General features: G+C 39.5%; 4 protein-coding genes across 4 annotated transcripts; 3 read left to right on the top strand and 1 right to left on the bottom strand.

Annotated features, from left to right (window-relative positions):
• The first annotated feature begins 492 nt into the window (after nt 1-492).
• On the top strand, nt 493-3,834 carry LOC140998106 (green-sensitive opsin). The gene is made up of 5 exons (XM_073468260.1): nt 493-865; nt 1,041-1,209; nt 2,578-2,743; nt 2,915-3,154; nt 3,736-3,834. Exons 1-5 carry the CDS (start codon nt 502-504, stop codon nt 3,832-3,834), a joined length of 1,038 nt encoding a protein of 345 aa, XP_073324361.1. The 5' UTR covers nt 493-501.
• Nucleotides 3,835-6,400: 2,566 nt separating this feature from the next.
• LOC140998845 (green-sensitive opsin-like) lies at nt 6,401-9,736 on the top strand. Its single transcript, XM_073469242.1, has 5 exons — nt 6,401-6,785; nt 6,880-7,048; nt 7,850-8,015; nt 8,532-8,771; nt 9,436-9,736. The coding sequence occupies exons 1-5, from the start codon at nt 6,401-6,403 to the stop codon at nt 9,532-9,534; spliced, it is 1,059 nt and encodes a 352-aa protein (XP_073325343.1). The 3' UTR covers nt 9,535-9,736.
• Nucleotides 9,737-14,564: 4,828 nt separating this feature from the next.
• On the bottom strand, nt 14,565-16,027 carry LOC140998847 (green-sensitive opsin-like). Its single transcript, XM_073469243.1, has 5 exons — nt 15,643-16,027; nt 15,386-15,554; nt 15,088-15,253; nt 14,757-14,996; nt 14,565-14,663 (listed from the first exon to the last, which is right to left on the bottom strand). The coding sequence occupies exons 1-5, from the start codon at nt 16,025-16,027 to the stop codon at nt 14,565-14,567; spliced, it is 1,059 nt and encodes a 352-aa protein (XP_073325344.1).
• Nucleotides 16,028-25,038: 9,011 nt separating this feature from the next.
• Nucleotides 25,039-26,496, top strand: LOC140997926 (green-sensitive opsin-like). The gene is made up of 5 exons (XM_073468019.1): nt 25,039-25,423; nt 25,512-25,680; nt 25,813-25,978; nt 26,070-26,309; nt 26,398-26,496. Exons 1-5 carry the CDS (start codon nt 25,039-25,041, stop codon nt 26,494-26,496), a joined length of 1,059 nt encoding a protein of 352 aa, XP_073324120.1.
• The last annotated feature ends 655 nt before the right edge of the window (nt 26,497-27,151 follow it).

Here is a 27,151-nt window from a genome sequence, read left to right as displayed (position 1 = left end):
ATTACACTGTTAGACCTGCAGTCCTACACAACTTCTTCAAAGGAAAACTCATACTGAAGTAGATATAAAAACGGATAGATTGACAGGAATTTGTGTTGTACATGCTCATGAAAAGACACGCTGTGCTGGTTTTTGTGTGCAGTTTCCTCATGTTGAAATAACTAGAAGTGAGCTGTAAAAATGCTCTTCACAGGAAGAAAAAAAGGAAAAGAGAGACAAGTATCTCTCTCAAATGTCAAGTGACCTTTGTGATTCTGTGACCTCCATTGCTCCAATGAAGTTGAACCCTTCTCTCTTAGGCAACAAGTGATTATACTCTGACAGATAATACGTTGAATTCTCATGTAAATCCTCTCTTGCTTATCTTCTTGATCCACTGTTAGTCCACCCCCCAGGGGTCTATATAACCATAGCTGCAGTATAACATGCAACAAGTTAGAGAGCAGACACCTGTGCTCCAAGCCTATTCTACACAGCCAATCCAAATCCTATCTTGGAAAGATGGAGAACGGCACGGAGGGAAGGAACTTCTATGTCCCAATGAACAACAGGACGGGGCTTGTGAGGAGTCCTTTTGAATACCCACAGTATTATCTGGCAGATCCATGGATGTTCAAACTACTGGCTCTCTACATGTTCTTCCTGATCTGCACTGGCTTCCCCATCAACTTCCTGACACTGGTGGTCACAGCCCAGAACAAGAAGCTCAGGCAACCTCTCAACTTCATCCTGGTCAATTTGGCTGTAGCTGGACTGATCATGGTCTTCTTTGGATTCACAGTCACCTTTTATACCGCCCTGATGGGCTACTTCTCCTTGGGAACCATGGGCTGTGCTATTGAAGGATTTATGTCTACCATTGGAGGTACACTTTGGGAAAATGGATGTTTACTTGTGGTTGTGCTATAGTCCATTGGTTGCCTAGCAACATTATTTCATGACTGGTCACATGAGACTGTAGAGCTCTAAGCTGCCACAACAGATGACAGGATTTTGAGGGTTCTCATCACAACTTCTGTTCTCTTGTTTTTTATCAACAGGTCAAGTGTCTCTGTGGTCTCTGGTGGTTCTGGCTATTGAAAGATACATTGTGGTCTGCAAACCTATGGGTAGTTTCAAATTTTCAGCCACTCACGCTGCAGCAGGTTGTGCATTCACCTGGATCATGGCTTGCTCCTGTGCTATCCCTCCTCTTGTTGGCTGGTCGAGGTAATGAGTTACACTCAAATTGTAAATGTAATGTAGGTAGGTTGTTTTGAACAAACACCACCATAGTGACTACACCACTGAATTAGAAAATGTTAAGGTCATTAGACTGCTTCCTGGTTCAACGTTCACCAAACATACTCCCAAAGTCTTCCTCTTCTGATCTATATAAGCTTGAGGTTTGTTTACAACCCGTCTGGTCATGTGACTGCTCCGTTTCTGGTGATACAAGGATCACCAAGTGAGTAAAGGTGAAAGAAGAGACAGACTTTAACTTTCAAACTAGCATAGCTCAAATAAACATCTAGCTTTACCTATATCAGTGCAAATGTAAACAAAGTGACTCAATATATAATGCTCCAACATAATTGAGGAAATTGTTTTATATGTGATGATTTGTCCCATTTAATGACTCCAGAAAAATCCCCAAATTTTCATCTTACAGATTCTTCATAGGACTGAAAATAGGTGTTGTGAGGTTCAATGGTACAAGCCTTTCTTAAATCCACTTTAGTAATTAATAACTATACTGGTGCAGGTGCCCAGTGTTGCCTGAAGAACATACTGATATGATCAAATGACACTTGTCTTGAATTATTGGTTTTATATTTAACAAACAAATTAGATGATTTCTTGTCCTTTTATTAAACTTCATGAGATGAACTGTAGAGTACTACAGTAAAGCCATTTCTAATTGCTGCCTTTGTTTTACCTTTCGAGCACTTCTGCATATCAGGTAATGAATATTTGCATGCGATCTTAACATGTGATTAGCGCCTTGTAGCATTTGCAGATAATGTGGGGATTGGGTGTTCCCATTTAAGATGGATTATCAATGCCTCAACAAGTCACGCAACTAAAACTGTGTGGATTATTGTTGTATTTTAAAGGGAGTGTTAAAACCCTCCACTCTAGTCATCAGTCACTTTCAGCAAATATTACTCTTATATTAGTCTTGCTCCAGACAACTGAGTTTGATATATTCTTATAAATATAACATATTATATTTATATTAAGTTTTCACACATTTTTCATATAGGAAGGCAAATTTTAATTACATAAACCCACCTGGCAGCCACTCCATGGTAACAAGGATGAGATTACATGGTCCATGTCCCAGACTTCCAGTCACATCCTGCAGACTCAACCAGGATGTAACTTGTGCTCTGCTTTTGGTGCCACTGCCAAAACTCTTTGAATTATTTGATGCTCAACAATTCTTCATGAAATCCTTATATTGCAACTGTACAGTGGCCTTTAATATAATATCTTGTAGATTACAGTCCCACTTGAAACTGAATATTGTAATCTTGCCTGTTTTCTCTCCAAGGGTTAGATGATCACCTCACATTTAATGTCCTGTATTTCCAGGTTTATTCCTGAAGGTATTCAGGTGTCCTGTGGACCTGATTACTACACTCAGGCCCCTGGCTACAACAATGAATCATACGTCATGTACATGTTCAGCTGCCACTTCTGTGTTCCTGTCTTCACCATCTTCTTCACTTACGGAAACTTAGTGTGCACTGTGAAAGCGGTAAGAGACAGTGGCTTTAATCTGATTGATTTATTTTCATATAATCATACTTATATGAAAAGAAAACATTCATCACATTTGATTTTCTTTTTTTTTTCTTTTTTTTACTTTTGGTGAAATCCACAGAAAGTATGCTTTACAGACAATAACTGATGTTGATTTCATTTTCAGGCTGCAGCCCAGCAGCAGGACTCTGTCTCCACCCAGAAGGCTGAGAAAGAAGTGACCCGCATGTGCATCTTGATGGTCTGTGGCTTCTTGCTGGCTTGGACACCATATGCCAGCTTTGCTGCCTGGATCTTCTTCAACAAGGGAGCTGCTTTCTCAGCCACAGCCATGGCCATCCCTGCCTTCTTTTCAAAGAGCTCAGCATTGTTCAATCCTATTATCTATGTGCTGTTCAACAAACAGGTACTGTATTCTCAGCACTTCACTTTAAAGTCCCTATTCAGTGTTTGGAAGCAAATATAAGGACGTTTTTAAGTGTTTATTAATGTATTTTATCACTTTTCTGTAATAGTATACCATAAGAAAATATTCATATTCATATCATATTAAATGACACGCTCTCACAGTGCGCTATAAAACATTCATTAACTGTTTATCCACATGCACAAATCATTCAAAAACTGTCCTTAAAATGGGATAGTACAGTACACGCATATTTCACATACATCTATAGGCAGACATATTTTATATTTAAAGCTGTTTCATATATTCTATTGTCAAATATTTATCATTGTTCATACAGCAGTTTCTTGAAAAAGTGCTTCACCAGAGGAATTATATTTGCTGACACACACACACACACACACACACACACACACACACACACACACACACACAGATAAATAAATATAAATAAATAAATAAATGAGCATTCTCCTTTAATGTGTCGTTGAGGATTTAAATTTAAAAAATGACATAATACTAAAGTACTGTTTAAAGGCATTTTGTTTAATGTCTAATCATACTATGTCCTGTTTTTTCAGTTCCGTAACTGCATGCTGACCACCATTGGAATGGGCGGCATGGTGGAGGATGAGACCTCAGTATCAACCAGCAAGACAGAAGTGTCTACTACCTCCTAAACGCTCTCAAATCTCAGCAACTATAATGGATTTTTCCGCATGGACTTTTAACAAGTATATACAAACAGTGGTGTCATTTGGTTATGTTCAGTGGGGTCTCTTCAGGCTCCGAGTCATCCTGAAAAAACCCTTTGCATGCTGTACAGTAACATCTGACGCCGGGTGCAGTACTGTATGTCAAGCTCGCACCAGCAGCGAAGCACCAGTTTTTTGTATTTCAAAATAAATAAAAAGAAGCATCACAGCTTCTCTCAACCATCAGGCATGATGTGCTTTGTTATCTAGGAGGAGTTTTATTTCAAATGTCTTCATCTTTATTAAAATGTACTGGCACTTGAATCTGTATTTTTTGTGGGCCGGAATTTATTTTCCTGGCCAATTGTATATATTTTATAAATGCTTATGAAATTGTAAATGTAGGTAAATAAATGCATGCATCCAAAACTGTCTGCTTAATTGTATTTTTGATGAATCACAGTGGTTTAAAGTGTAGCTCAACTAGCATTTTTACACACACACCAAACATGAAAGACAATTGGTAATTATTGACCCTGCTCTTACACGCAACTGTTATGTTTGCATGGGCACAATCTATGACATGACAGTCGATTCAGGTGATTTGATCACTCGGACTGTATCAGTGAGTGTGTGTGTGTGTGGGTGTTTCCTCTATATGTGTCAACTAGGCTCAGCCCTGTGACCAACTGATGAACTGTGTTATTTCTGACCGCTAGCCCAATGTGAGCAAAGAGGCTCTAGCTAGCTATACTCCCCACAGGATAAGTGTGTCATGGATACAGAGATGGTGAGTACAGTTTACAGTGACCTGTCTCTACAAAAAAAGCAAAGCAAGGGCAGGCAGACACACAATCAATCAATGCAATTAACAAGAGGAAGGAAGTAAAGTAATAAACAGTTTAAATAATAACATACATTCAAAGATAGTGTAAAATGATATCCACTAAAATTCTGCAATGTAATTCAAGGATCCTTCCTGTATCTGTTTCAGTTTACTGTTTTCCCCAATTAATTATACCAACATGACACCAAAGATTGTAGTTAAATGTTAAGGAACATTTTAGGTTAAATGTTCAAGAAAGATTGTGGTCAAATGGTAAGGAACGATTGTGGTTAAATGTTCAGGAACGATTGTGGTTAAAGTTTCCTACCAAAGTCTGAACGTGCGACTGACAAAGCAGTCAGGTTTGCTGAAGAGTCTAAACTAAACCTGCATATTTACAAAGGACACAAGCAGTTATTACTGTCCACCAAGTGCATATTTGAACACAGTCCAGTCCCCTCGTACTCTGAATAAGAATAAACATACTATCAATAAAGGAATGACACTAAAAGTACATATGACTTAAATGTATTAGGCCAACAGTCACTCGGCAGTTGACATCTGATGTCTACATGTTCCCCACAGACATCAGTTGTGGTGGTGGTGATTAAGGTGGGAATGTTCAGGAGGTGAACCATGACGTCAATACATATGCAAATTGTTATCCATATCATACACTTTAACCCAGTATGTCACCATTTCTTCTTACATAAAAAATAATGCTTTTTTTTCAAAAAAGTGATCATGAGCATTACTTACTGTACTGCAGAGTCATCTGTTTTGAACAAATACAACAAATAAATAGCATATGTCATATGATGAGGAATTTCATCCAACTGGAAATTTAGAGTTATAAGCACTTGTAAATGTTGTGTTGAGATGATAAGACGGACAAATTTTAGAATACTATATACTGTATATACAGTATAATATAATCTAAATAATGTTTTACACTAGTTAACATTATTTCTACCTGAATTTAGAAATAAAAATCAAACAAATATTCAAAAAGAACAAAAAGGTTTCATATTTTGTCTTCGATTACAGTTATACTATTGATCAATGAATGATGAGGATGATGAGTAATAAAGAGAAATGCATAAAATAATAATTTAATACTAAAACAAGATTTCCTAAATTTTTGTGAGTCAAATGATTTTATTTGTTAGGAAATAAATGTATAAACTAAAATACTGTTTAACAAAAAAACAAAAGAAAAAAACAAGCTGTTAAACATCAGAATATATCCAAAACATTAGTGGATCCCAGTCCACTAACTTGTGTATTTATTACTAAGCAATTCAAAGGAACCATTGAATGTGTAAGAGTTAATCAGTTGTGGTTGAAATTACAATCTATACCTTTAACAATTAAAAAGAAAAATGCTTCAGATAGGTTCAATGTTTTCACCCTCAAGTTCAGTGAGCGACCGGAAAAGAGCAAAGAGAGAGAGAGAGAGAGAGAGAGAGAGAGAGAGAGAGAGAGAGAGAGAGAGAGAGAGAGAGAGGGAGAGAGCTGCGCTGCTAAAACTTTTTTACACCTCAATGGCGATTATCCGGTGTTAAGATATATTTGAGATGATTGGATTAAAGACTTATTTATAATCCTCCTGTAATCCCCTTTTGAACAGTATAAAACAAACTCCTAGACGTCCCATCAGCTACAGAGGGGCTTGATACTGCTTTAGCCAAAGAAGCTCCACACGACAACAGACTAGTAGTGACAATGACTTGGGAAGGAGGAATGGAGCCTAATGGCACAGAGGGAAAGAACTTTTACATCCCAATGTCCAACAGGACGGGGCTTGCCAGGAGCCCTTTTGAATATCCACAGTACTACCTGGGGGATCCAATTCTATTCAAAATGCTTGCTGTCTACATGTTCTTCCTGATCTGCACTGGCTTCCCCATCAACTTCCTGACACTGGTGGTCACGGCCCAGAACAAGAAGCTCCGGCAACCTCTCAACTTCATCCTGGTCAACCTGGCTGTGGCTGGACTGATCATGGTCTGCTTCGGTTTTACCATCACCTTTATCACTGCCATCAATGGCTACTTTGTTTTTGGACCTACAGGCTGTGCCGTTGAGGGATTCATGGCTACACTAGGAGGTATGATATAAGAACTTCTTTGACATTGCATTTTAAATTTAAAGAAAAACTTCAATTATAACAGGATGTTTTTTGTTTCTTTCCTCTCTCCCAGGTCAGGTTGCTCTCTGGTCACTGGTCGTCCTGGCTGTTGAGAGATACATTGTTGTCTGTAAACCCATGGGAAGCTTCAAGTTCAGTGGAACTCATGCCGGAGTTGGAGTCCTTTTCACCTGGATCATGGCTATGTCTTGTGCTGCTCCTCCACTGGCTGGCTGGTCCAGGTAAATCAAATATCAAACATCTGTGCCTACACTAAAATAAGAAAAAAATCAGGACAGCAAGGGCAGGATGAAGAATTATAGCAGCCAAAAAATGTTGGAGGTGTAGATAATGATAAGTAAATAGAGTATCTAAGTGTTGTTTTAAGATGCACTCGAAAGTTCGTAAGTTAAGGTCTTCGTTATCTCGGGACAAAAAAGCTTGTTATCTCCCGATTAGTGGTTGATTATCTTGTTACGTCAAATTAACAAAGCTTGTAGTTGTCACCCTGTACAGTGTCTCAGGAAAGCTTTGCACTGGCAAAGATTAACACTAAAGGTAGTCAGTAATGATGAATAGCTTCTTGCAAGCATAGATAAACATGATGAGAACTGACCAGTCAAGAAACCTTTCAGTTTTTCTCTCTTTTCCTTGATGAGACCTCCTTCAATGCTAATCATTACTGCCCCAGTGATGCAAAATGCTACTCAGATACAAGCATGAAGTTATTATTAAACCTAGTCAAATGTCTTTAAAGTTTTAAAGGTAATAAGCACTATGTACGCAGACAGAATTTTTTTAAAAACAAATTAGTCCTCTGATGATCTGCTGTCAAACTGCATAAAGAATGGATGCTGACATACAGAACAGTGTTGCTGAAAGTTGCTTTTACTACAGTAAGAGTGAAGCGTTTATTCTTAATTCCTTGACAGGAAATGACAATTTCTCATAAGTTCATCTAGCACATGTAGTGGGGTGGATTTGCATGCTTAAATGTTTCCTTCAATGTACAAAATTGAGTGATTCCCTCTATTCTCTCACAGATACATCCCTGAGGGTCTGCAGTGCTCATGTGGACCTGACTACTACACTCTGGCCCCAGGCTTCAACAATGAGTCCTATGTCATGTACATGTTCGTCTGCCACTTCTGCTTCCCAGTCTTCACCATCTTCTTCACCTATGGAAGCCTTGTGCTGACAGTCAAAGCTGTAAGTCTTATTATCTTAACTGTGCTTTACTGTAAGTAGGTCTGTACTTGATACGGTGGTTGGCAAAGTCTTTTTGGTCACCCTGCCCTTCAACATGCCGCATTTAACTCACCTGTGCTTTGTATTTAATACCTACATCTTTATCATTTCAATCTTGTCTTTTGCACCTTTTTGGTGCAGTAATGTGTCTTTATAAAAGGCTATTTTATTAATCTCATTATTTTATAATATAGTTATATTAATGTTAGTTGTAAGACTGATTCAGCTTCACAACAAGTGCATTATCAATATTACTTAAATGTCAAAAAGGTTAATCCAAATTCTATTAGCAACTCTTTATGATGATCAACATATGTTTGTATCTAATTATCTATTAATCTGCCAATAATCTTCTCAATTAATCAATGCATCATTTCGCATAAATGACAAAATAGTTCAAGTAAATAAGTTCGAAATTCAAATAAATGTTCTGAGACTGTATGTCTTACTAACCTCCTTGTGTTCAACACATTTCAGGCAGCAGCTCAGCAGCAGGAGTCAGAGTCCACCCAGAAGGCTGAGAGGGAAGTGACACGCATGTGCGTCCTGATGGTCCTGGGCTTCTTGGTGGCTTGGACTCCATATGCCAGCTTTGCTGCCTGGATCTTCTTCAACAAGGGAGCTGCTTTCTCAGCCACAGCCATGGCCATCCCTGCCTTCTTCTCAAAGAGCTCAGCATTGTTCAATCCTGTTATCTATGTGCTGTTCAACAAACAGGTTAGTTTTTGAAGGCATTCATATGCTGAAATTAATGATTCATAAATGTTTTTCTTATGCTTTATAGATAACTTATAATACAATTATTGAATTTTGGGTATCCATCCAAAATGTTTTTTTTTTAAATTTTTTATATTTAATAAAGGGTAGTTAACATCAAGTTTGCAGTTAAGAGTTTCTCACGACAGCAAAAGTTAGTGAGTCACCAACAGTTATAGACATTCCAGGTCTGCAGGTAGAATTATAAATAGTACATACATGAATTTTAGACACTCTGCAACCCTTTTTCCAGGAGGTCAGAGGTCAAACAAGCTGAACTAATGCGCTGAAAAGACAAATCAGGTGTCCTGCTGGTGGAGGATGAACATGAGCCACAACCTGGCAAACCAAAAGTTACTCTTACTAATGGATTATAACTTTTTCTTTAAAGCATTAGTAAATTATTTATCAACAATTACTGAAGCTGCTACATACAAGTAATAAACACTTTACAAAGGCTGTCTTTTACCAAACCGATGGCTCAGAGTAGCTGAGAGTGTAGCCTGAATATCTGATTATAATTTAATGTTTAGCTATAATTATTTTCTCCAAATGAGGGTTTCTTCTTGTGAGAAATGTACAACATTGTTTGATATCTTACCTCTGTGTGCTTTCTCCTTTTCAGTTCCGTAACTGCATGCTCTCCACAGTTGGAATGGGTGGCATGGTTGAAGATGAGACCTCAGTATCAACCAGCAAGACAGAAGTGTCTTCTGTCTCTTAAACTTAATAAGTTTACAACTGCGGACATCCTCCTTCCTGATGTCTTCCTGAATCTGGCTGTCTTGAAATGGAAATAAGCAAATGGATATAAGAGAATGCAACGAGTGGACATTAATATAAGAATACATGCCTGGGCACACTTTTTGTTCGTGTGGGTTCGTGATAAAAACTGGACTCCAACATTGCATGAACCACAGCTGAAAGAGAATCAAGCAAAACATCCATGAAACACAGCCTGAAGATTTTTCCTGTTATCATGGTGTTGATATGTTTGGATGTGCGAGTGTGTGAGAATCATCTGTGTATATTTATGACGTGGAGAGGTTAGCATATTTGTTGACCTCTGTCATAATATTCTGTATATATTTTATAAAACGAAGAAGTGTAGAAAAAGTTAATAAATGCATGCATGAAAAGATGTCTTGGTGGTTGCGGTTTTATTTTTATTTACATTCAAATGGTTCACTTCATCCTTGGTTTTACTTGATGACTGAGAATTGCAAGTATTTCACTGATTCTGTGTTGGTTGTAATGATTGTAGTTTTGAACAGGTGGAAACAAAAGTGACGCCAAACAGGTAGTGACTTGAAAGGTGAATTTATTGATCACAAGGTACATGTTGCTGGTAGGAAGAGACGGTGAGCTCGAGCGCAGGCTGGTGGTTCCCAGGGTGGTGCAGGTGGAGACTTAGGGTTAAGCAGGAGGCTGGCTCAGACAGTCGGGGTTGTGAGGGGTTGGCAGAGGTGCGCGAGGCTGTGTAGCGAGTGGTAGAGGAGCTGGTCCACAGGAATGGTCTGGTCACACTGGAAGAGGAGGAAGGCAGGATTAAAGCGCTGGCGAGTCACCAAAAGAAAGCTTTCCATGTACATAAACTCTAGAGAGCCTCACCAAGCACCACTGAAACACAAAGCACAGAAGCACACCACAAACAGGCCACCACACAGTCCAATCATAACATTGGTCTTTTGATGAAACTTATCCATACAGACTTGCATGGAGCATTGATTTGTATTTGCTAGTGGGCAACATACTTTTATTATTTAAATAGATGACTAAGGAAAATACATTTTACATACAGTTATATACTTATCATACCCCTCCCTGCATACACTTGGCTGCTCGCTCTAGGCTTTTGCTGATATCCTCTTTTTTTCTGCCAAGAGTTATGGAAAGTGGATCCTGGATACTTATACTTTAGTACAGACTAAGTATGGTCGACAGACAGCACAAGGCTTTTGTTGTTACTGTGGCCTTGCCTGGGATTAGGACAGGGATAAGATTAAAGGTTTTCTTCTTCTACCAGTCAATCATCTCCAGCCCTGTCCCTGTCCCCAGCCCCTGCTCACGTATCCCTGCCCACATACTCAACAAAGACAAAACAAATGCAACACTTTTGTTTTTGCTCTCATTTTTAATGAATTGAATTAAAAGATCTGACACTTTTTCTGTGCACACAAAAGGCTTTATCTCTAATATTGAGCACAGATTTGTTTAAATCCATGTGAGCATCGACTTGTGCCAAGTTAATCCATCCACCTGACAGATGTGGCATATCAAGATCCTGACTAAACAGCATGATTAGTGCAAAGTTGTGTCTTGAGCTGCTCACAATAAAAGGTCAATCTGAAACATGCAGTTTTATCACACAACAATGCTCAAAATCAATACACATAGCAGTCACATGTAGTTAGCATGCTGACTGCAGGAATTTCCACCAGAGCTGTTGCCTGTTAACTGAATGTTGATTTCACTAACATAAGTTGTCTCCAATGTCATTTTTGGTAGGAATTGCAACTGGCCCCACAACCGCAGACCAGCCCAGGACCTTCACATTTGGCTTCTTCACCTGCAAGATTGTCTGAGGCCAGCCGCCTGGACAGCTGATGCAACAGTTGGTTTCCACAACCAAAGAATTTCCACAAAAACTGTCAGAAAGTGTCTCAGGGAAACTCTACTGTGTGCTCATCGTCCTCAAAAAGGTCTTGACCTGACTGCAGCTCTTTGTGAGAACTGGGCGAATGCTCACTTTACAGATGAATCCCAGTTTTCACTGTACCATGCAGATGGCAGACTGTGTATGGCGTTGTGTCAGTGAGGAGTTTTCTAATGTCAGTGTTGTGAACAGAGAGAACCATGGTGGTGTTCGGGCCATGGTATAACCCAGGGGCGGTTTCTCATATGGGCAGTCGCCCAGGGCGGCATTTGTGGAGGGGCGGCATTGAGATCCCTCAAAAAAAAAAAAAAAAAAAAATACAGAGCGGACAGTCGCCCACAGTAACCGGCTCTGTAGCAGCCACCTCTGGGCTTATCTCGTCATCTCGGCGGATCGACCCCGGTGCCGACCAGTACCGGCTGCCTTAAAACTGTTTGCATTCATTTCATCCGGTTTTTGTATTGCTCATTTACACGTCAAGTCAACTATGACATGTTGGCGTGTGGGGAGTGGGCGGCTGGGCGCCCTCTGTTTTGTAAAGGTGCGTCTGCTGCTGCTGAGAGAGTGTCATATACAGAGGCTGTGGAAGAAGGGGGAGGGGGGCGGATAGGTTCACCTACTGGACCTCAGCTCTCCCTACTGGTGCGGGGGAGCGGTGAAGCAGGGGGTTCAGAATCAGAATCAGAATTCCTTTATAAGTACGCAAACTGAGAAATTTGTGGGTCACAGCAGCCAAAGAACAGTTCAATATAACAATAAGCAATAATAATAGTAAAAAATAAATAAAATAAAAAGGTAAGAAATAGAATTGTATATACATAACATGTACAAATATAAACAGTGTAATTAGAACAGTGTGGGCAGTGTATTGTTATTAATAAATAATAAATATGAGTATGAAAATATCCCAGTTAGTGCAGACCAAAATGAGTTATGTATACATTCACATTAGATTCATTTAATAGTGCACAACTAAGCAAGTCAACTAAAATACAGCAGCTCTGGTGGACATTCCTGCTGTCAGTTAGCACGTTCAGTCAATACTTGCAACACCTCTGGCACTGTGTTGTGTGATAAAACTGCACTTTTTAGACCTGTGCAATAATAATACTGATTAATCAGCATCTTGATATGCCACAAATCTGACAGTGATAAAGCTTTTGTGTGCACAGAAAAGGTTTTATAGATTTCCCTTCTACTTGTGAAAAATGGGGGCATAAAATTAAAGTGTTGAATTTATTTCTGTTTCTCTCCAGACCTGCGATCTGTCCACTAGATGTCCTCAGACTTTCCCTCCTTTCCTTATCGCCTGCCTGCCCCACCCTTCCTATTTCTCATCAGCCATGCAGCCACCTGAGCCTCCCCACCTGCACCTCATTCCTGAGTTAGCCTTCACTACTTATACAAGTTCACTTCTGTTGTTCCATGCCAGATTGCTACATTATGTTTTGTGTTCTTCATGCCTAATTAGTATTAATATTGGTATAATTTTTGTTAAAATATACTGTATATACTTTATACCTCTTCATTTTAAGTGTGAGTTTAAGTAAAAATAAACAAAAACAACCAAGAAGCAAGTTCTGTCCCCTCCATAACTCTCACATTTTCTGACACGCCTATGTTGTCATGTCCATATTGATATTGTAGATGTTTTGGTTTGTACTGGTAAGTGTTTTTATGTCCTGCCCTTTAAGTACTGAATGGCACATGCTTGATTTGTAGGGGTCCCTCAAAAAACTATTGACTTATAACTTAATACCTTTCCTACAGTTTTGTTTGGTTTAACTTTGATATTATGAATAAATGGAAAGTGTTTTCGGTGTGAAAAATAAAGTTAAATGATTCTGTACTGGACTTCCTACACAAATAGGAAGTCCAGTACACTTGTATCTCAAACAAAATCTCAAGTTTTAACTCAATTAAAATTGCTGCTCATGTCCGATGTTAAAGGCTCACACAAACACAGCAAACAAGTGCTGTCACCTCCTTGACTACCACACTTTTCTTTCTTGTTCATGTTTTTCTGAGCATCATTGACTTCTCCCTATCCTGTCACATCCTATTTCATATTAATTCCAATGTACAAATTGTCCCAAATTCAATTCCAACCACAACCATGTCAGCTCATTTGGTCTTTGGTCTAATTTTTATCTGTTTCGGAATGAAGTTTCTGCATTCAACACATTTATTGTGCCAATATACGTGAAGCACACAACAGTTGCAGCACTCTGGTGTTCTTAACCCTGCTATTTTCCTAATTGGATCTAGTTCTGGGACATTCCTTTCTGTCTTAGTCACCGCCATGATCAGTTAACCCTGATGACATGATGGCAATGTGCCTGCTGTAGGGACTGATGCCCTATACAGGCAGCATGTAGAAGCAAGCTAAGACTTAGACATGGAAATGTTTAGTTTAAATGTCAGTTTAGATAAAGTCAAGCTTCTGTGTGGTCCATTAAACCCATTTAAATCTTGATCAATTAAAGAGTTCAATATGTCTAATGAATTACCTGCATTTAGGTTGCAACTTTCTTGTACTGGCAGCAAGTTTCTATTGTCTATTGTTTGAAATAAACTCAATATAGCAACACATTTTTATGCATGCATTTATTTTTTCTATGCTAATTTTTCATATATATATACAATGTTTACAATTCATGATGACCAACTCAGCAAATGACAAAAATAGAGTTTTTCAGTGTATGCAGTTGCTCACTTTGAAAATACAGTACAAAATGTGTTCCCACTGATGTAATAGCATCAAGCCAAATGCTTTTTAAAGGATGTCATGTAGATTCAATGATGCCAATTAGTTGAAATGTTTAAAGAGCACTGTGCCTCCGACAGCAGGGGGAGACAAAGTGAGCATCCACATACGTTCACAAATCTTATCATTATGTGCATTGATTTTGAATTCACATCAACAAGACAAACACTTCCCAACATCCTTTAAATAAAAGATGAGAAAATGCAGTTCATGAGTTTGCTCCAGGAGCCGTTCACGTCCCTGAACTTCACTCAGTCCACATTGAGGATTATTCCAGATCCAATAGACAGTAGAAAGGAAAATGTCCAGGTATAAGAAAATGTCTCTATGTTTAAGAGACAGAAGACACTTCTGTCTTGCTGGTAGAGACTGAGGACTCATCCTCCACCATGCCGCCCATTCCAATAGTGCTCAGCATGCAGTTACGGAACTGAAAAAGAGAACAAAATGAGCATATTAGTACACATCATGGTGGGTTTAAACCGTCATAATTTTAGGTGAGATCATTTTCATATAAACTAACCTGTTTGTTGAACAGCACATAGATGACAGGGTTGTACAGAGCTGAGCTCTTTGCAAAGAAGGCAGGGATGGCTGCTGTCAGGGCGGTGAAGGAGGCTCCCTTGTTCATGAAGATCCAGCCAGCAAATGAGGCATATGGGACCCAAGCTACCAGGAAGCCCAAGACCATCAGGACGCACATACGTGTCACTTCCCTCTCAGCCTTCTGGGTGGACTCTGACTCCTGCTGCTGAGCTGCGGCCTAAAGAGTTTGATAAAATAAAAGATAATCAGCCTCTCACAATGTGTTTTAGAAACACTGGATGAAAAACATGCCTAAAAACTTCACTTACAGCTTTGACTGTCAGCACAAGGCTTCCATAGGTGAAGAAAATGAGGAAGACAGGGATGAAGAAGTGGACGACAAACATGTATATGACGTATGATTCATTGTTGAAGCCTGGAGCCAGAGTGTAGTAGTCTGGTCCACAGGAGCACTGCATGCCCTCAGGAAGGTACCTGTGTGAGGTTTAAGAAGAGCAAATCAGGTGTTTATTCTACAGCATCTAAAAGCATCTGATTTGTGTGTTTGAATGGTTTACAAGTCAATGAATCTTAGAAATTCAAGACTTAAAAGAATGTGTGAATTACCTGGACCAGCCAACAAGAGGGGGAGCAGCACAAGCCATAGCCATGATCCAGGTGAAAGCGACTCCAGCTCCAGCATGAGTTCCAGTGAACTTGAAGCTTCCCATGGGTTTGCAGACGACAATGTATCTCTCAACAGCCAGGACGACCAGAGACCAGAGAGCAACTTCACCTGCAGGAGAAAGGGAAGAGAAGTTAGCAATTCATGTGTGCTGTGCCATGTCTTCCTCCAAAGAATTTCCTGCTTCTTCTTTACTGACCTCCGAGTGTGGCCATGAATCCCTCAATAGCGCAGAAAGTGGCTCCGAGGATGAAGTAGCCGCTCATAGCAGATGTGAAGGTGATGGTGAATCCGAAGGCGCACATGATCAGTCCAGCCACAGCCAGGTTGACCAGGATGTAGTTGAGAGGTTGCCGGAGCTTCTTGTTCTGAGCTGTTACCAACAATGTCAGACCGTTGATGGGAGTTCCAGTGCAGATCAGGAAGAACATGTAGAAAGCCAGAAGCTTGTAAATCATGGGATCCACCATGTAATACTGCGGGTATTCAAAAGGACTTCTAACAATCCCACTCCTGTTGGACATGGGGATGTAGAAGTTCTTGCCCTCAGTGCCATTGGGCTCGATTCCTCCTTCCCAAACCATCTTGACTGGTCTGTTGTTCTTTTGATTTTCTTCTGAAAGTGAAGAACCTGAAAGTGCTGATGGACAGAGAGTCAGTGATGCGAGGTGTGATTTTTATACCTCACCACTAACCCATCTGTCAATTGGATTACAGGACTATAAGGTGGCAAATAGGTTATAAGAGGTCAGTAATTAGTCTTAACACGGACTTGCGAGCCTATCGCCTAAAGTCATTTGCTACAATTTACAGGTCCGGATGAATTCTCTTAATCCTGATTAAGGACTGGTAATAAAGTTCAGTCAAACGTTTTTAGGACATCATCTCGGCCTTTAGTAAACTTCTTCTAAAGAAGCCAACCAAAGCTGGAATCAAAAGGACTGACTGTATAAGTTTATAGTGTAGTGTACATTATTAACCTCTTCTTTGAGGACATTGTGTGTTTTCATGTGACGTATGCATGTCTTGAGACAAAAAAAATACATGCTGACTTTTAGTTTCGCATGGAACACAAACAGCTGTCTCTTGTGTTCCCCAACCGCCAGCTTACATCTTCTTTATACTACTCTTGTTATGAGCGTCTAATATTAGTTAGTAAAGCCTGGTGTGTCTCATTCAGACATTCAAGTGTACGTTGTGGAAACGTGACAAAACATTAGTATTTGACGACCCGGGGATGAGAACTCCCTGAACTTTCCTTACTTTCTTTCCTTGATTGGTGTGTTTAATCTTTATGCATTTGTTTGTTTTTTCAGGCCAGACCAAAATCCATATGTAAGAACTGTAGCCGTCATTGACCTAATGTGATTAGCTTCAGTCTCTTTGCCCGAACTGACCCGGATAAGACAGGAAAAAGCTTACAGTCACAGGTTGAAAAGACGATGTCTAATTTCTGTCTTCGTTGGGCCAGAGCGACACTATAAGTGGCCAAGAACATATGACATAAAATGTCTTCTGTTTATTTGAAGAGAGCACATTCTGCAAAAAAGTTGATTGTTGACTACAGAACAGTAATTGCAATTGTATATGTGCCATAAACTAGAAAGAAACAAAAAAACATTCTGAATTCTATGCAAAGAAAAGCTGCTTGTGATGCTCTGTTTACATCTAGTTTTACATGTAGGTTTCTGCTCATTTTAAGTAATTTTTGCTTGTTTAACGTAGTTCATGCTTCCATAAGGTAGTTTTGCTCGTTATGTAGTCAGCTATGTTTCTGTGTTTTGAGTGTCCTTAAGATACTCCAAAGGAGCTTAAAGTCAGCCAGCTTAATTAAAGGCCAAGAGAGACAGAAAGACACAGACACAGACACATGCTATGACTGAGTGATATAGAACTACGCAGAATTTACAATCGAATCATGACACATATCATCTCACATCAACAGGACAGTGTTTCTGACGAGCCACAGTTTATTCTGGTAATTCACAGCAAATTCATTCATATTTGTCTTGATCTGAGCCGGAACTCCCATCAATGGCCTTGTCGACTTGTGGTTGGACCAGGTTGAGCTGCTGTGGATTCAACATCTTCAACACACCGACTCAACTGCCTGTTCGATCCAGGGATTAACAACCACACATGGAGGTAAAGTACAAAGAAAGATGTCATATACATGATTATGCTTCTCTTTTAAACCTCTGTATATGGCTTTAACTTGAACTGTAAATACACACAATAAAAACATTGGTAAATGCTGCAAGTACTGCTATCACCACTGCTACTCATGATTGTACAAGCCTCATTTATATATAAAATGAAATAGACAATTATAAGACAATTATTTATTTTTTAAACATTAGTCTGTGACTTTTGGGACTTTCCAATTTGTGCTTTTTAAGATATTACTTCTCGCTATGACTGCCTCAGCTGAGTCAAACTGGTTGATTTCAGTTACAAGATTATAAATTCAACATAAACATCTTCACTCTCCTGCCTCTGACTGCACGTTGGCGCTTACTGAATTGTCACTTGCTTTGGTTTCCAGTCTCTGTAAAGCCTTTTGAAATCTGCTTGTGATAAATGGGTGCGTAAATAAATGATCATGAGTTTAAACTCGTAATTCAGCACACGTTTATTATACTTGGATGAACCAAAAATATGATGGCAACATAAACTAGAGCCATAATCCCGGTGAAGACAACCTGTTGCTTCTCATAGGTTTGCAGACAACAATGTCCCGCGTCTCTCAGCAGCCAGCACTAACAAGGATTCTCATCTTGGATAGATGGCGGTGACGGACTAGCCATCTGGTACAGTGGGCTTATGTCAGGAGGGCCATCCAAAAATAAAAAAAATCAATATTTGATTGCAGAAAAAAACTCTTAATAATGTCTATATAATTATAATAACTATAATATATATAATAATAGTATGGTCTTTAAATTTTTTACTTGAAATATTTTATTTTAGCTATTTTATGCTATTCTGAAAAAATGGCCTTACATCTTTTTTAAGGTGTATAATCATCAGGGAACAGAATGTCTCTAGACAGAGGGGAAAGGAGGATATCACCACATATCTGAGATCTGTATAAAACTTGGCCTGTTACAGATAATCTAATAATCCTCAGATGTTGTCTTCCTTTGCTGTGAGGATTTGAACTTTGGAGGGTCTTGGAGGAAGATAAGCTCTATTTCTTTCTGTTTTCTAGTTCATTGCTTTTAACTGTGACAGGACAGGACCACAAAGGCTTTTTAAAAAATATCTTTTTAATATACAGTAAATTTTTGCCTGTGAACTATTTTATTATTGCAAGATGATGAAATTTTTAATGATATTTGCACAATGGTGCCTTCTTGAGGGTCCTTTAAACAACTAATAAACAAAAAAAGTATCTCAATTAGGGGGCATTGTGCTGACGGTCAGAGCTTTAATTATCGTTAGATTTTTTATAATTAATTTGTGAAACAAAACTTTGCACCTCAGTAGATTAAGTGAATTAAGACACTGTACATCATTGTGGGGTTAAATGAGGTCCAATCAACAGAAACAATGTACGTTTCTGCAAAACCTGTGCTGTGCTTATGCATTGGTTAGGTTTAGGCACCAAATGCCTTTGACTGATTAATGATGTAACCTTATTGAACTGGTTTGTGATTGCTTTGTATCTCTTTCTCTGTGTTTAGTAGTTGTTTTGTGTTTCCTTGTGGGTTTTTTTGTGTGTCTTTTTGTGTTTTTTTGTGTTCTTGTGGTTGTTTTGGTATCTTGTCGTTGTTTTTTTGTCTCTTTGTGGTTGTTTTGTGTCTCTTTGTGGTTGTTTTGGTATCTTGTCATTGTTTTTTTGTCTCTTTGTGGTTGTTTTGTGTCTCTTTGTGGTTGTTTTGGTATCTTGTCATTGTTTTTTTGTCTCTCTGTGGTTGTTTTGTGTCTCTTTGTGGTTGTTTTGGTATCTTGTCATTGTTTTTTTTTTTCTCTTTGTGGTTGTTTTGTGTCTTTTTGTGGTTGAACACTCAATTTTGAGTGAGCTTGGCAGCCCTGTAAACTGGAAATCCAGGTCCTAAACATCACATATGAACACAAATTGTAAAAAATGTCAATATGGTGTGTAGCCTACGAATATGAACATATCAGTGGTTTTGCAGAAACGTTAAGTGCCAACATTTTATCCTGGCGACCGGGCTGCTTAGGCTGCCGACAACATCTTGAACATTATATTAAAATTCTTATTGACATAATGAAAGACACTCATGAGGCTGAGAGAGGCGCATCATACTTGTGCCTCTTTACTGTCCCTTTCTTGTTGTCTGGACTTTGTAAGTCCTCTTCCACAGGTTGGATCATTGAGAACAAGGGAGCTGCCTTCAATGTCTTAACAGCAGCAATGCAAAGAGCTCTGTATTATCCTGTTATCTAAGTGCTATTGACAAAACAAACAGGCGGCTCTTTAAAAGCTGGAACCTGCCAGCACTGTCTGGCTTTTTTAATTACGTGAATTAATTACATGAACACCAATCCACAACTATTTAGTTGCTAAGCGTGCATATTGTCTGATGCTGTTAATGTTTGGAAGAGATAAGAGATTAAGATTAAGATTGTCTTTATTTATCCCACAACGGGGAAATTCACATGTTACAACAGCTCAAGGTGCAACAGTACAAGTAGAATCAGAAAAATATGCATAGAAATATTAAATATTAAATAGAAAATAAATAGAAAAACACAAGATATTTACAAAAGCAAACAAGTGGGTGGAAAGTGACTGTTCATGTAGTGCTTGAGTTAAACAGTCTGATGGCTGTGGGAATAAATGATCTGCGGTAGCACTCCTTCTTACACAGTGAGGTGGGTGTAAGAGTCTGCTGCTGAAAGAGCTGCTCAAGGCTTCCACAGTCTGGTGCAGGGGGGGGAGAGGTGTTGTCCATGATTGACAGCTCGGCTAACTTCCTCCTCTCACCCACCACCTCTATGGAGTCCAGTGGACAGTCCAGGACAGAGCTGGCCCTCCTAACCAGTTTGTTCAGTCTCTTTCTGTCCCTGTCCGTGCTGCTACCTCCCCAGCAGACCACTGCATAAAGGATCACTGATGCCACCACAGTGTCATAAAATGTTTGTAGTAATGTCCTCTGCACCCCAGAGGACCTGTCTCCTCAGCAGATGGAGGCGACTTTGGCCCTTCATGTACAGGGCATCTGTGTTGTCAGTCCAGTCCAGTTTATTGTTTAGGTGAACACACAGGTATTTGTATTTTGCCACCATCTCTATGTCCAAACCCTGGATGTTCACTGGTGTGATCTGTGGTGTTTTCTGCTGGAAGATGATCACCATCTCCTTTGCGTGAAGTCAGACATATGTCTTCATTGTATCCAAGGAATAAAGGCATTTTTGGAGATTCCTCTTTCTTTCTTATTCTGTGTTAAAGCGTGGCCTGATTTCAATGGTTATACTTTAGTAAACTGGGAATTACCAGGTAGCCTGTGTGTGCCACTCTTCAGTAGACCTAAGTAATACGCTGGTGAGACCTGAATTGACCCTTGCAAGGCTGGGAGGGATTGTGGGACTCCTGCTGCTCCTCCTGCTTAATCCTCAGGTTAACCACCCATTCAAAGCAGAGGATCAATCACGAACACTGTGACTCAGATGAACAGACAAAATCATCAAAATCAGGACATTTTTTGAGGACAAACTGAAACACAGTTTTAGTTTCTGAATGACAGTGTGTGCTGTTTACTCTGCTGTTATAGCCTATAAGGTATAATTACACTTGCACAAAGCTCATACACTAACTGTATAGTATGGTTACAGCACTACTGGGATTTACTCAGGTCAAATGTGAACTACTTGTTCGTTACTCGAGTGTGTCTGTTGTGACCTTTTACTCTCCTAAAATTATGTGACAAAACACAGTTGGTGTATAAAATATAATACACAGTTATATCCAGTATCCTGTTTTCTATATCCTATTTCAATCTGATAATAATAATTACAACAATACACATTCACCAGAAATACGGTAATACTGGCCCATATAGTTAACAAACAGGGCCACTGTGAGCGCTGTAATTTTTATATTTTGCGACCATTTTTCTGGCTTATGTTCCCCTAAATCATATGTCACTAACAGTGACCGAGTCCGGACCCAGACGCCGTCCTATACGGACCTGGACCTATTGTCAATAAATTATTTAAGTATTTTAAATTTTGACGGGCGCTTCTATTTTGACCGGCGCAGCTTTTTTTAGACTTTACGGTACTGGTTTAGCAGAGGAAATCCACTGACCAATTGCATGCGAGTTAAGCCATCCCACGTGATGCTACTCAGCCAATCAAATCTGTGCATTCCAGGCGATAAACATTGCGACTCTGAATACAGACAGATGAAAGAGGTGAGAAGCGAGTGACAGAGCGATACAGGGAGAGAAGACAGACAGACGAGTGAGCCGGAGACAACAGAGAAAAATAACCACATGCGGCGGAAAGTGGACAGCGACAACAGGGCTTTCAACCCAGACTGGACAGACTCATTCATTCTCCACAATGAACATTTTTAAAACTAAATATCGTTCCAGGCTCACCAATGAGCACCTGCACGTGTGTGTTGAGATCTATCTCTTGTAAACTTGGTTGAGACTGTTAAGATGTGAAACATTAACAACGAAACAGGGAAACTCAAGCTGCTGCTACACTTTATTTTATTTTTCCAAAAATTAGGCTAAGTACTTTATTTTAAGATGCACAGTTTTTAAAAAGCTATTTATTTATTGTCACTGTTTTATTTTTAAATGCAGCCCTTCTTTTCCTTAAAGAGAGAAGAAAATAATACATATCTACAGTAGGCCTATTATATATCTGTATAATTAAATGTTAAGTGACAATGAATATTGTCAAAATGTTTTTGAATTGTTCTTTCTTTATTTGATTTGACAGTCAGTTGTTGATTACATGCAGACGTTGATGCAACTACTAGGCTACCTCAATATCACACTAAATCATAACGCAAGTTAGACATTATGATGTTCTGGACTTTGCTTGAGGAAATTTTCTCTAACTGGACCTATTTGAATTTTAGTTGAATACCCCTGAATGAATAATTTATCCTGAATGCCATTCTACATGACATAATCCAACATTAACCTAAATAAGGGATCTGAATCTTACCACTGATGTAAACCTGCATCACAATGATAGTGCTCTGTGACAACTATAATGAGCTATTCTATGTCTTCTATATCTAACACAACAATTTAATAAAAATGCTGTTACAGGTAGAAGAAGTGCATTTATAATCATATGGGATGTACAAAACATATCAAAAGTACAAGTAGTCAATCTGCTGTGACTGATGTATTATTATATATGACATTACAAGATTGTTCATTCTGATGCATCAGTGTGTAAGCAGAGTTTTACTGCTGTAGTCGCTCAAGGTGGAGCTCATTTTAGCCGTTTTAATTAGGCTACAGTAAGAGGAAATGGTAATTGGACTTGCATTTCTATTGCGCTTTTCCAATCAAAGCGCTTTCCAACATTTTTCACATTCACACACTGCTCATTAGGAGCAATTTGGGGTTCAGTATCTTGCTCAAGGATACTTTAACAAGCAGCTGGGGGAGCAGGGGATTTGAACCAACGACCTTCTGACGACCCTCTCTACCTCCTGAGATACAGCCGCCCTAATTACAGTCAGGTAGTTGAGTCCAGTGATTCCCAAACCTAAGGTCAGGCTCACAAAATAAAATAAAATAGAATAGAATAATAAAGTTCTGATAAATAAATCTGTTTTCATATATTTCTGTACTTTTCTCTAATATTTGCTTTTCGTCAAACATTCGATTCTTTAACCTCTTTCGAACAAAAACAATACTTTATTTTAAATAAAACACAAGCAAAAAAAAAAAAAAAAGAGGGAACCACCAGACAGAACCAACCACTCAAGACTTTTGGTCCAAGTCTCAAGGTAGTCCCAAGTCATGTCAAGTCATAAAATAAAGAATAAAGATTTATAAAGAGAAAAAGACAAAGTGATAATTAGGCTACATTAGTGGCCAATTGATCTGACATGTTCAAAAAGTATGACAATTATTGAATTAGTATTATAATCACTATTATTCAGTCAAATACATGTCATAAAACAAAAACAAATAACTTTATAATAGCTTATTTATTTCTTATAATTGATTCTCAATCTGGACTCGAAGACCAAATGACTGGTGTCCGCTTCTCAGGGAGCTACTGGTTTACTCTTAACACTGGATTGTTAATTTAGAAGCTTCACATGTTTTTAATGGAAAATGTAGTTTCAATCTTGAAAGTAAATAGTGACTTCAGCTGTCAAATAAATGCTGTGCCACAGAATTTTAGTTATAGCCTAATAAAATGGAAACACAAGTACAAGAACAGTAAGCTACATAATTAAATGCACTTAGTTACTTATCACCGCTGAGTACATCTCATGCCTTGTGTTGAACTGTGCAGCAGCCTCCTCTCAGTCTCCGCTCGCCCCCGTGTGACAGAAAACGATATTACAAAATAAAACTCGGACATCCGCTACATTTCATAATAAACTTGTTCGATTTCACCTGTTGTTCGATCTGCTCGCCATAACCACCAACAGAGTGATCCACGATGAGAGGTTTGATTATAAACGAGTGACTGGGCTGTAATAAATAATCTACCCATGGCACAGTGCACCCTGTTTGCAGGGATGTTTGCTTTACAAAGGAGCTGAACTGCATTTGTCACCACGTCAGCATTACAGTTGTGGCGTAACATGAAACTGAATTGAGTTATTGACTCGTCAGCTACTGAAACGTGTGTTGCCCAACAAACAGACACACACGCGAACACTCAGAGAGGCAACTTTGTCCAGTTAATTTCCATCTAATAATCAGAATTCCTTACCCTGTTTCCCAGCCTGTGTCGTGATGTCTCATCTGACTGTCCTGATCTCCGGTCCTACATCCAATATTCACTTCCATCCTCGAACAATAAAGACTTTAAAGGAGTTGCTGTAGAGTCGCAAAAGCAGCTAGATGCCCCTCAGTAGGGTGAGTGTGTCTGCTGAGCAAAGAGCTGGATGGAGATTAAAGCACCTGTCATCTGTGTGCACGATCATGCACATGAAACATTTTTTTTCCATCACCATGAGATTCAGCCACCCTATAAACAGATAAGGAAAAGGTCATTTATATATATTAAAGTGGTATATAATGTAAAGCAACATTTTGTCCTTATTCTTCCTTAGCTTACTTAACATAACACATAGGTGAAGAGATTATTTTTCAATGAAGAAACAGACACAGGAAGACAGATGACAGACTTTGTCTGGTGCTTACCAGAACCCCCCCCCCCCCCCATTACCATCACCACCACCAACCGGCATCACCACCGGCTTTCTTAAAGTCAATTATCAATTTGACTTGAGCTGTCCCCTTTCTCACAATCCCCTTGTAATCTAACTTTGCCAATTTGCGGATAACGTCAGGAAGGTATAAAACAGCACCTGGGACAGCATGAGATGTCTACTGGGCACTGAGTGACTTCACACACAGTTGTCACTGCCTGTCGATCGAAGCTCCGGCAAAGTAAGCGACTCAAGATGGTTTGGGAAGGAGGAATCGAGCCCAATGGCACTGAGGGCAAGAACTTCTACATCCCCATGTCCAACAGGACTGGGATTGTTAGAAGTCCTTTTGAATACCCGCAGTATTACTTGGCGGATCCCATCTTTTTCAAGCTTCTGGCTTTCTACATGTTCTTCCTGATCTGCACTGGAACTCCCATCAACGGTCTGACATTGTTGGTAACAGCTCAGAACAAGAAGCTCCGGCAACCTCTCAACTACATCCTGGTCAACCTGGCTGTGGCTGGACTGATCATGTGCGCCTTCGGATTCACCATCACCATCACATCTGCTATGAGCGGCTACTTCATCCTCGGAGCCACTTTCTGCGCTATTGAGGGATTCATGGCCACACTCGGAGGTCAGTAAAGAAGAAGCAGGAAATTCTTTGGAGGAAGACATGACACAGCACACATGAATTGCTAACTTCTCTTCCCTTTCTCCTGCAGGTGAAGTTGCTCTCTGGTCTCTGGTCGTCCTGGCTGTTGAGAGATACATTGTCGTCTGCAAACCCATGGGAAGCTTCAAGTTCAGTGGAACTCATGCTGGAGCTGGAGTCGCTTTCACCTGGATCATGGCTATGGCTTGTGCTGCTCCCCCTCTTTTCGGCTGGTCCAGGTAATTCACACATTCTTTTAAGTCTTGAATTTCTAAGATTCATTGACTTGTAAACCATTCAAACACACAAATCAGATGCTTTTAGATGCTGTAGAATAAACACCTGATTTGCTCTTCTTAAACCTCACACAGGTACCTTCCTGAGGGCATGCAGTGCTCATGTGGACCAGACTACTACACTCTGGCTCCAGGCTTCAACAATGAATCATACGTCATGTACATGTTTGTCGTCCACTTCTTCATCCCTGTCTTCCTCATTTTCTTCACCTATGGAAGCCTTGTGCTGACAGTCAAAGCTGTAAGTGAAGTTTTTAGGCATGTTTTTCGTCCAGTGTTTCTAAAACACATTGCAGGAGGCTGATTATCTTTTATTTTATCAAACTCTTTAGGCCGCAGCCCAGCAGCAGGAGTCAGAGTCCACCCAGAAGGCTGAGAGGGAAGTGACACGCATGTGCGTCCTGATGGTCTTTGGCTTCCTGTTAGCTTGGGTCCCATATGCCTCATTTGCCGGCTGGATCTTCATGAACAAGGGAGCCTCCTTCACCGCCCTGACAGCAGCCATCCCTGCCTTCTTTGCAAAGAGCTCAGCTCTGTACAACCCTGTCATCTATGTGCTGTTCAACAAACAGGTTAGTTAGTTTCTAGTGTTTCCAATTTCTGCTTTCTTCAAAGCTGAACCCATTGTTTCTGACTCTGCTATCTTTGCTTCTCTTTCAGTTCCGTAACTGCATGCTGAGCACTATTGGAATGGGCGGCATGGTGGAGGATGAGTCCTCAGTCTCTACCAGCAAGACAGAAGTGTCTTCTGTGTCCTAATCACAATGACATCCTCAAATCAGTGGACATTTTTCTTACTTGCTTCCAGAATTTAAAAAAAAAAGAAAAAGTTTTGGACTTCTGCCAAATGGATTTATGGATTTGAAGAACGGACTCTGGACCAAACACACTGAGGAATTCTGTCCCACCTGTTAATATGTAAATGTAAAGAAAATGCAATTGCTGTGGAGATGATCTTGTGCAGCTTTTGTGTGGCTGTGTGCGTGCAAGAGCCTATGAGTGAGTGAGCGAGCGAGTGTGAATGAACTGTGACTCACTGTACAGCATTCGATGACACAAAAAACACATCAACTCTCAAGTCCAACTAAACCTGATGAAATGTGACAACACTTTCTGCTGTGGGGGGATTTCATGTAATTATGTTTTACTGGTAAACCAGTGTTCTCATTTCCATGTATATTTTATGTAAAAGAAGAAAAAAAAGACAAGAGTAGAAAATAAATGCATGCTTGAAAAGAAATGTCCTGGTGTGTTGACTCGTCTCTGAACTATACATGGTGGTTTGATTACATCTGGTTTGAGATACAGAATATTTTTAAGGTTAACATTTGTCACTCTTGATGATCCGTTTTGTTTCCCTTTAAGTTAAGCAAAGTTAGTTTTATCTTTAAGTTGTATTACAGGGCTTTTAAGC

Source organism: Pagrus major, chromosome 6 (genome assembly GCF_040436345.1).
Source record: "Pagrus major chromosome 6, Pma_NU_1.0".
NCBI lineage: Eukaryota > Metazoa > Chordata > Actinopteri > Spariformes > Sparidae > Pagrus > Pagrus major.
The sequence above is the reverse complement of the archived record's forward strand: the minus strand, read 5'-3'. Positions and strand labels throughout refer to the sequence as shown.